Raw genomic sequence first — 11556 nt, forward strand, 5'->3', positions numbered from 1 at the left:
TGGTGAATCAATTTTTCAAGGTCCAAATGTACCAAATAAAACTTTTCTTATCTTAGTGAACCCATAAAACATTCATATTCATGCATGCATCCAATTGAATATGTGAATGCTTAAAACTTGCTGATTACTATCTAATCAAATTGTAGAAATGTAAAGTGTGAAACACAACGCATTCATCAACACACTTGACACAATTATTTAATGTAGAAACACGATGTGGAAAAAACCACCAGTAACATACTACTCATTTTCACTCTTCTAAAGTGATGCCATATGAAAGGCCAACCCTATAAAAGGTTATAATACACACTGTTAATTGTGACCCAGTTAAGGGATTTCAATCACCCTATTAAAAGTGAGCCTTGTTAGAGGACTTTAGGCCATTCACTTGGAATGCCACCCTATTAAAGGATTTTACAATGAATTTTAGGTCAACATTAATCCAAAGGATTTACCCTACACTGATACAATTGTTATAGAGTAGTAGTAGAGATTTGATCTAATACAACTTACAACTTCATTTTTAGATTACAAATCTCTATTCAATCCTCATTTCTACTTGGCTTTCACACTTTGCAACTCTAACATCTTGTTCACCCTTCAAGCATTTGTCTCCTTAAGCCTTCTTTCTTGGTATGCCATTGCAGACACATCTCTTGGGTCACTTGATGAAGTAAAACCCTTGATTCCTTCTCCTCCTTAGGTTCTCACACATGACAAAAACCTCTATCATCTCTTTGCTTCATAACTAAACATTCCAAAATAAAGGAAAATAGGACATATTCTCACTTAGTATCCATCATCTAAATTAGGGTTTTGATGGATTAGGTAGGATACAATTTATCTACCCCATATCTTTTGTTTTCTAGAAAATTCTCTTAGAATCCATTTAAATTTTCCTCAAAAAAGGTTTACATCAAATTTTGTGCCACTCATCAATCTTATCTTCTTCCTAGGTCACAAGTTTCAAGAAAATAAACTTGTCATCTTATATTTGGTGAATCTTTTATCTTTGTAATAATGTAGCAGCTTGGCATCATCAATCTTCTAATGCTCAACACATACTACCTCACATGGCATCAACTATAAAATCACTTCACATCAACTAAACTTTACTCAGCTCCAATTGACTATCTACTTGGCTTGTACTAACTTTTCTTAGCACCTACTATCCACTCGGTCAAGCATGGTAGAAAAACTTTATTTAACTTATTATTCTAAACTTTCTAAGTGTAGCTAGCCATTTTGTAACCTTAAGTAGATCATCAATACATCATGTCATCACTATCTTAACTGATCCTTGTACTTCATTACATAATCATAACTCAACCTTTCCTCTAGGTGTTTTTTTTACCTCTTATTGATAAAAACCTCCTCATCAATCAACTAAGTGATAATACTTGAATCTACAAGCAATTTTCTTACCATCAAATAGTAGGTTTGACATCAATGACAAAACAATGATTGAAAAATATAATAATCTCCTTCATAACAATCTTTCTAGTAAATGATCTTTTCAATAAGATTTTGACACCATATTCTTGGCTTATTCATCTAACAAAAATTTATTGGTATATCTAATGTATCAAAAATAATTTTTCTAAATGGAGAACTTGAAGAAGAAACTTACCTTGAATATAATCATTTTCCATTCACTAAAGATAAATATTTGCTATATATCTAGAAAAGGAAATATTTTTATGGATTGAACAAAGCACCTAGAGCTTGGTATGCAAGATTGGACTAGCATTTACAATTATTTTTATTTAAGGAAAGATAAAATATTTATTAATATGTCCTTAAGAAAAAATTCAAAAGTATTTTTTGTCACTGTAGTAATTATTGGTGACATTATCTTTGGAGGAAATAATGAAGCTAGTCACACATTTTCAAAAGAGATGAAGAATTCAATTGAGGTGAGTATGATTAGTGAGATGAAATTGTTGTTGTGATTGCAAATAATGCAAATCAAGGATTGAATTTTCATATCATAAACTAAATATCTCAAAATTTTGTTGATAAGATTTGGAGTAGGGAATTTAAACTAGTTGGAACACATATTCTTAAAGCATATAATTATCAAGGAAAGATGAGTTTCCTAATGTAATACAAACAAGATATAGATCTATGATAGGAGCATTGCAATATTTGACATAAAAACTTGACTAAATATAGCTAATATAATTAAAATTGTTGTAAGATTCCAAAGAAAATTAAAGAGACACATTTAGAAGAAGTAAAGAGGAAATTTAGATATTTGAAGGGAACATAAGATTATGGATTGTGGTGTGAAAGATTATGTAACTTTATCTTATGTGCATGCATTGATGAAAATTCAGAAGGAAATGTAGATGATAGGAAAAATACAAGTGGAAGATCATTCTTCTTGGGAGGAATATTGGTTCCATGGCTAACTAAGAAAAAAAATTGTAGATCACAATCTACAATAGAAGATGAGTATGTTGTAGGAATAAACAACTACAATTAAATTATTATAATGAAATAAATGTTGTAAGACATAGGGTGCTGAATTTTTAGAACCTATTATCACTCATTATGATAAAAAAGGTACAAATATTATTCCCAATAATTTAGTGTTATATTTGAAGAGTAAGAACATTGCAATGAAGTATCACTTTCTAAGAGAGAAGGTAGTAGTTAAGGAAATCAAATTGAAGTATGTTCGGAAAAAGGACTAGATAGATAAAAGATTCACTAAACCTTTTTCTAAGGATAAATTTGAGTATTTGAGATGCATTCTTGTGGCTATTCCCTAACATTATTCAATGTATTTGATGTAGGACTACATTACTCTAGTATATTCATAGCTTATTCTTACATCTAGATTATATATCTGGTGATGCTTCCTTGGGGAAATTTATTAAAACTATTTTAGTAATTGATTGTATAAAAATGTCTTTTGGTACTTGTTTTTTTATTTTGATTGTCTTGGATATTATTGAACTTCCAAAATTGGGAGAACGACACCATTTTCATTAATGTCAATTGGGGGGAGTAACACATGAAGAACCCTATACACCAATGGGGGAGATTAATGTATGTTGATTTATTGGAGAGATATTTTGAGGTTGAAGAATATTTAGTTTCTAATATTTAATCAATAATCACTTATTGATGTCACTATGGGACAATTTTAGTTTGGTATATTTTGCACTTTTGGTTTTTAATCAAATGTTGAGAGATTGTTATAACAAATGCTAAGAGTATTATTTAAAGGAAGGTGTTTGGTATTTTTGAAGAGATGATTACAGCTTCTAAATGTAGACAACAATTGTTAACTTATGTTTTGTGGCATCATAATTATATTGTTGGATATGTCTTTAAGAGGTATCAATGTGAATGAAAATTAATATGAAGGTTTGTGTTAGTTATGGTAGCTCTATGGAAGATAGATTGTTGGAAAGTATGAAGGGAAGTTGATAGTTAAGTTGTATCTATTTAGCAAGATTGAATCTTTATTAGACGGCTTCAACTTTTATTGGACAAATGGGTATGTGCAATATCATGGTGTGCCAAAAAGTGCTGATCTAAAAAATCTATAGTTCTAAAATATCTCAAACCATTTCAAAATCTATTCCAACATTTTTCCCACCTACCCTAATACTAAATGAAAGAAATTAATATCTTTATAAGGTCTACTATATCTTTTGAAACCAAACTTATATGGCCAACTTTAAAAACATCCTAAAAATGTGCTTTTGGCATATTTTTGTGTGATTTTTACTTCAAACATGTAGCTGATGACTTTTTTTCCACCAAAATTTGATGAAATGAAAAGGGTTTCTTAGGAACGTTCTTATCTTTACATATATGTAAGGTTTGTCAAATTATCAGTTTAGTAAGTAATTATTACTTATTTTCTAATGGAGTTATGTATAAAGTGTTGACTGACACACTACTTGAAAAAAAACTATTAATTTCAAATGGTACAACATTTTTTAAATCCAAAAGATGTATCACATTCTATGCTTCTTCTACTATAATGAAAAAAATGAAAAAATTGAATTTTGCAGAGTTTTGAATTAGTTAAGGTGGTCAAACACCAGAGTTTTCTAATTCGAAAATACTAAAGCAAAAATTAATTATTTATTATTTATTTAGAATAAAAATACCCAAAAATATGTGTCACATCTAGGCATGAGTCTACTCCTTATATCTATAATATTATTAAAAAATATTATCATTTGATTTTGATTAGGGTGCTCAGACATACATCTACTTCTTATTTTTGTTCTAAATTTTTTGTAATATTGCATTAAAATTCAAAATTTTGACCAATCGATTTTATTTTTTTGAGATAAGTCCTAGTAGTTTAGAAACTAGATTCAATTTTCTAGAGATTCTTTTCTCTCAACTTTTCGATCGAAAGTCAATAACAAGTAGAAAATTGCACATCAATTTGACATAACCCTAATTTTTTGATTTTTTATTGCCACTTAAGAACATAGTTTGGTTAACCATGATCCTGCACATACCCACATATTCTTGGTAATATATTAGAGACAACAGAATTTGGTGATAATAATGGGAAGATTTCTAAAGATTAATGTGTGTTTCATTTCGTGGAAGCCAGCTTTTGGGTTATATCATTTTGGGAATATATATTTATGATGTAACACATATTATAATTTTTTATTGAGGTCTCATATTATTCATTCTATATTGGGGAAGCCTCAAGGCCAACATAAATAGTTTGTTTAGGACTTGGTATAAGCTGGTCATATGTGTCATATATGTATAATATATGACTATTATTATATTTAAGATATGTAAGAAAAATTGAAGAGATCAAATAAGAGGATGTTGTTGATAATGTGCTAAGAACTTCAAACTAACTCTATCAAAAAGGTATGTCAATATACTAGTTAGCTCACCCTTGGATATATTATCTAGAGTATTATTTTGTGGGGATAGTTTTGAAGCAATTTGGACAATGGGTTCAGTTGAATTTCTATTAGCTCCTAACAACATTTGAATAATCCTGCAAGGACTCAAAATATCCTACTAGGGATTACATGTAGTGATTTTATGTAATAGGCTCCTAAAAGAGTCCTATCCTTTTAGAATTTTTTTTTTATATTACTATATCACATTGTGTACATCATTCTCATTGGATTTTTCCCTTTGATCAATGATTTTACTAGCTACCAAGTCTTGTGTCATTGTACATGGTTGTTATCTTATGGTTGTTGCATCTACTAGTTATAAGAGTTCAATTTGATAAAATTTATTTAAGTAGTTTAATCATACAAATGATTCAACCCCATCACCCCCAACCCCCACTCCCACCCCTCTTTGTTGTGTTGATGGAATTTACTTTCTAACACAATCTCCACTGGGGTTTTCCCTTAACCAAGGTCTCCTTTGAAAAAAAATAGTGTTATGAGTTCCTTATTGTTGTTCAATTTACTTTTTAGTTTAAATGTTATACATGTGTATGGTTGAGTTTTGAGATATTTAGGTAGAGTAAAAATGATAAAATGTTAATTAACCCCCACCCCATCAGTATTGCATATTTCTAACATGTAAACCTAAGTATATCAAGATTAAAAAATTAGAAAAGTAAGTAATTGTCCTAGTCAAATAAAATAAAGTCTCCCATGCAACACAAAAAGGATTCAATTAAGAAGTCTCCACCATGACAAAAAGATCACCATTTCATGATAAAGTATGTTTTTCAATCAATTAAATCTCCATATTAAATAATACAACATCATTCTTTGTACCTTTGGATAGATAACCCTTAATTAAATAAGATTACCTCATATTACTAGCAATGAGAAAAACTAGTGTCTTCTGTAATAAGCCCCACCTCCAATTCTCTCCATATCCATAGATTATCCTCAATTTTTTTTGTAGAATCTCCCATGTGAAAGAAAATCCAACACATGATAAACAAGAAGCTATAAATAGACTCAACCATAGACTGCCGAAAGTGGCTATAACATGTCATAGTATTCTACACCCCCAAAACTCTAATCATAAAAAAGGACCTTCAAAAGAAAACAACAATCAATGCTAAGAGTGTTACAAGAAGGACTTTAACTCATAATATTTTACTAAGCTAAATGAAATACACCCCTTTTTCAGTAGAGAAAGATTAATCCCCGCAGGATAACTAATACCAAATCCCATAATAAAATGTCTGTTCCATCCATCCATCACAAGAGGGACATCAACATAGAGAGAATTAAAAATTTATTGACTCCTTCAAAAATCAATCAAAATATTCCCAATGAGATTATGTGTATGTGGATGGACATTAAAGATAGTCAGCATGGAATCAACAATTAGATCAATTTCAAAATCCCACCATCCTGACAATAAAGTCTAAATGGCTAGTCATCAGATTGAAACAGAAAAACACCAACCACTACATTGGATGAGAAAAGAAGTAGTTTCATCCATCACACCATGGTAGATAAAATCTCCTCTACTGGAAGCCCCAAAAATATATAGAAATTAGACATTAAAGATAATAAACACCACTAAGGAAATGTGTATGTGTCGAACCACCAAAACACAAGTAATTAGAGAGGTATCATGCAAGAGGGAATATTCCACACTTAAACCACTACTAGGACCTTCCTCTTAGATTAGTGTATTACAATCTAATAAGATTAAAAAAAAATGGTCGAGTGAAAGATACATAATCATTTAGTAGAGATATTTGCAAAACCATCAAAGTACACTCCACACACATCATCCTGAATTATTGTAGAGACTTTGTATGATGTAGAAAATGTGAAAACTATCTATTTAATCACTAGAGGTCTTACATTGAAGAACAAAAACCTCTTTGGTGAAAGACTATAAAAATGCTCATCATCTAGAAGCCTAAAGTGCTCAATGCTAAAATTCATCTCCAACATGCTTTTCTCCAAACAAAGTCCCGCATCACTAGAGATTTTCCCCTTTTAGGCCAAAATCTTTCTCCTTATGTGAGCATGTATAGTTAGAGGGATGGCCATAGAAAAAGAAATGTAGCATAAATAAAATACAATAAATCGGAAAGAGGACCAAGAAGAAAGAGAATCTAAGATAAAGAGTTAAGGGTAGAACGAACATATCAAAAGCTATCACCAAAATTTTGTAAACTTTCAAAAGTGATAGGTCCATACCTTGGTAGATAGACAAGTAACCCTTAAGTGTGGAGCACTACCACAATAGTCATCCTCTTCCTCATTCCCTTTCCTAATTCTCCTTCTCTCATGCTTCAAATCATATAGGCTACAGAATTAATTATTCTTTCACATTGAGAAATATTTCAATCATAATTTTTTTATAATTAATTATTTTTTATATTTCATAATTTTAACATTTGAATTTTTAAAAAAAAAAATTGAATATCTATTTATAATACAAAATATGTTCATTTTTATGAACTTTTATTCTCAAGTTGTATACATCTATAATCAATTTAGAGAAATATATGAATCTAAAATTCAACCGTAACTTGTGAGCCTCTCATATAGAAAATCGTAAGTTAACTAATATTCAAGCCCCATAATTTTATTACACATGCCTTTGTCAATTTCAATATCATAAAAGTTTAACATACAACTCAATCACCACTCAAACTCTTCATTTATAGTGGGGAGGAATCTATTTTGCTGCTCCTGCCACCTTTACTTGGCAAAAGAAGTGGAGTTTGGGTCCCTTTTAACAAATTATATTTGACAAAGTAGCTCTTCTTTCATATTAGAGATGAATCCACGTTTGTTGACCCCGTCAAATTTTCATCTGCAAAAGACAAAAATAAGTTCTCCAGTTATTAATTTCATATTATATTTGAAAAATTAAATAAAATGTTATTATTTATCAATATTAAAAAATTTAATAGAGAAAACAATATTTTTATCTCTAATGTGATCCCTCATGAGAAATGATTATTTACCGCTCCGTTATCTTCACTATGAATCATTGAAAGATAATAGGAAATATGGATAAATTAAAAAATCACATAATTTAATAAAGAATTCATTACATTTTAAAATATTGACATTTTTCTTTTAAATATTATTTAATACTTTTAACAATAAAGAAAAATTTAACAATTAAAGATTGAAAAGATAAACTTACATGATTATGCAGCATTTTAATAATAAAGGGAACCTGAATAAAGATAAATATAAATAATAAAAATTTGTTATATAATTAAAAAAATGAAGTGATATTTATTGCCACTGAGATCAAACAAAGTAGTAGGTTACAATATATCTGACCTTCCCACCAATTCCCTCTAGTTGCATATTCATGCTGAAATGGGTTCATGGCATCTTCTAATTGCTTAGCTGCCATTTTAATCTGTGGAACAATTAATTAGTAAAATTATTCTCAGAAAAGTAACTTTGGCACAAATGACCAGAAAATTTTTAGAAGCTTGACGAAATAGTATTAAGAGTCTTTTACCTCACTTGAGTCTTCCTTGCTTCGTTGGGAAATGTCAAAAAACTCATCAGGTCCTCCATAATATACAGAAGAGCCCAGAAAGCACTGTTGTGCTCTATGATTGCTTGAGTCTTTTTGCCATTGTGATTGGTTTTCGTCCATTACTGTGTTGTTAATAAACAAAAAATCTTAGATCCACTGATATGTATCAAACAAATATTATTTACATTATGATATGTCAAATTTTAGACATGGTCTCCTATAGTGTTTCTTGGCGTAAGATAATATCTAATGTATGAGATGCGAATACAGAGCATGACAAGACTTTCTAGATTATTTAATCTTGCCTTAAAATATCTCTGAACCACTAGCCCCACCTTTGCAAAGTGAGCATTAAGGTCAAAACTAAAGGAATTTAAAGGGATAGTTTACTGTACCACACTAAACTTTTTAGCATTAAGATTTGACAGCACCATATGATGAATCAACAGAGAGGGTGATTAATTAAGGAGAGATGAATAGATTCAATAGTGGAGAACATATAAAATGGTTAGATTACCTGTTACACCATGAGGCTCTTTGCTGTTAAGTAGTTTCTTTTGTTTGTCCAATAACTTCATGGTGGTTGACAGTGTACACTGAAAGAGTAAAATGTTAATTTCAAACTCAATACGCATTGTCTAAGATTAATAAGAAGGAAATAAAAACTGTTCTTAATAGCAAAGGCAATAAAAGGCTGATCCATTATCCATCTCATATGGGTATTCTCAAAGACCAGGATTGGACCATGAAATATTACAAGCTAAGAACTTTTCAGTCAGATTTGATCACTGTGACCTATTACAAACATTACTATTTTACATGAGGCTGATAGAATCAATAGTCAATACACTCTAAAACTTAAATAACTATACGGGGAAGATTTCTCACCTGAAACGGAATTAAGCTACTACATGGGAAATTGGCTATTTCTCAATAACAGCCGCATAAAATAACAAGATATGATATGTCGGCAGTAATAAAATAAGATTCAAATACTTCGTACTATTGAACACAATTTTTTATGGTATGATATAATCTTTCATCATGTCAATTTATCTTAAGTGACTACAGATGAGAGGAAAGAAAATCCAGTCTTGGCTCAGTCTATGTTATGGAAGATCTCAAATCTAATCATCAAACAACAAGATGGTCAGTGTGTACAGCAGCTGATCCAATGTGAGTATGTGAACGCGAACAATTATTATAATGTAGTACAAAATATACAGCCCAAATTATTGTATGTAGTTTCTTAAATCAAACATGTGATCAAACAAGATGATTCATGACTAGAAAGAAGAGATTGGGGGCAAAGAAATCATTGAAAGGATGAAGATTGACCAGATGATCATAACTTCCAGTTAGATTTTACCTTCTTTTGAGCTTGATGATCAAATCTACAAGTATGTGAGTGTGAAACACCAGATGACCTCTTTTGGTTGGAGTGACATAAAACACAAGAACTCTGGTCAAGTATCTCAGCTATTGAGCTCTTCTTAAAAGTTACTTCATTCATATCCATTGTATTCCTTACAAACTGATCTTATGACAGGACAGGCTAGTATACTGTGTGACAATTCAGTGTTTTAGCAGCCCCATGAAATTTTAAAAAAAGCATACAAAGATGGCAGAGATAGCTATAAAGGAACTATTACATAAAAAGAAACGGATGTTGATATGGTGACTATAAATCAGACTAAGGGAGAAAAATCTACAGTAGGGGAAGACTACTTTTGCAAATCAAGAATAGAAGGGAACACAGGTGTCTGAAAGTATAACACCCACTGCCAAAAAATGCTCAGACATGGAATAGATTGTTCAGAAATATTCCCAAATGGATTGACCCAGAAACTTTTCAACCTCACCGGTTGTCCACATATGATACAACAAATAGCATATATGCTGCATTTGATAGCCACCTAATATAGATGAACTTCAATGATGGTGTCCATTTTGTTGAAACATGAGGGCTATTTATCATTGAGCGTTGAAGGTTTTATTATCGCGATACAGAAGGACTGACCCAATGGATGATATTATAGATTTTGTTTTGGATGAACGTGTAAACCCACAACAAATGACATGTACACACTATCTTGGCTCTCTCTGCATGGCATTACAGCAGAGATAACTCTAACTTTAATGATCCAAATGTTGCTTGCACCTGCTATTACATGTTTTTGCACTGTTGCTTCACTTATCGTCTACAAAATAATCATTATAATACCACTCCGGCATTGAAAATGACAATAGAGATAAGACTTCTTGAATTGAATAATTCCTCTAAGCCATGAAAACCATGGTGGTGGTGACGTCGTTACCAAAACTCAAGGCGAAGAAAGCATCAGTCCAATTCATTTTAATGCTTATCCATTACTGAATCTTACTTGGGTCAGTACCCACCATTTCACTACTAACTACATCTAGTTTCATCATTGGTTTAGTAGTTATTATTATTTTTTCATAATCAAAACTAGTGATAGTGACGGGAGAGGAGCTTCACTGAAGAAGAGGCTGAGTCTTTGTAGTATTATTTTTTTAATGTGTTTGCCAAGGAGAAGTATTAGAATAAGTGGTTTTCTAGGAAGTCTTCAATATTTTATTTATTCAAATGCGTGATCTCTGGGCATTACTTAGATGTAATGGTGGTAACTGGAAACATCTATTATTGATCATTGTAAGTGTCACTTAAGTGCAATGGTGCTAAATATTCCATTAATTTTTATAATAAAAAAATAAAATTTTAAATCACTATTTGTAAATTATAAATTGGTAAATTTTACTATACTGTTACAAGTTAAAATCCTCATAACAATATTATATATTAAAAATAAAAATAAAAATTTTCATTCAATTTTTTGTGATCTTTAGTTAGAAGTTGTTCTATGAATGAATGAGCTAGGGCATGAGGATAAGAATGTGCGACAATGAGGATAAGATTACTGCTGAAAGGCCTCCTAATTAGCTAACATGACTCTATCGAATTGAAATCAATCTTGAAACACATTCAGAAGTGTTTGACCACATGGACATAAATGGGTGGTCATGAGACCATTTCAGCTAATGGGTTTCCCATCAAGTAGTCTCTAATCAACATTTATCCAA

The 11556-nt window shown here is 30.8% G+C and overlaps 1 protein-coding gene and 1 long non-coding RNA gene across 2 annotated transcripts; both read right to left on the reverse strand.

The window, feature by feature from the left end:
* Positions 1–6746: 6746 nt before the first annotated feature.
* Positions 6747–7265, reverse strand: LOC149561020 (uncharacterized). The gene is made up of 2 exons (XR_016363746.1): positions 7143–7265; positions 6747–6957 (listed from the first exon to the last, which is right to left on the reverse strand). It is a non-coding gene; the product is annotated as an uncharacterized LOC149561020 (long non-coding RNA).
* Positions 7266–7493: 228 nt separating this feature from the next.
* Positions 7494–10592, reverse strand: LOC149561021 (uncharacterized). Its single transcript, XM_089823722.1, has 6 exons — positions 9824–10592; positions 8972–9050; positions 8434–8576; positions 8247–8328; positions 8104–8136; positions 7494–7764 (listed from the first exon to the last, which is right to left on the reverse strand). The coding sequence occupies exons 1-5, from the start codon at positions 9971–9973 to the stop codon at positions 8120–8122; spliced, it is 471 nt and encodes a 156-aa protein (XP_089679848.1). The 5' UTR covers positions 9974–10592; the 3' UTR covers positions 7494–7764; positions 8104–8119.
* Between the last annotated feature and the right edge of the window lie 964 nt (positions 10593–11556).

Source organism: Cupressus sempervirens, chromosome 4 (genome assembly GCF_028749045.1).
Source record: "Cupressus sempervirens isolate cs-2001-9-10 chromosome 4, ASM2874904v1, whole genome shotgun sequence".
NCBI classification, from domain to species: domain Eukaryota; kingdom Viridiplantae; phylum Streptophyta; class Pinopsida; order Cupressales; family Cupressaceae; genus Cupressus; species Cupressus sempervirens.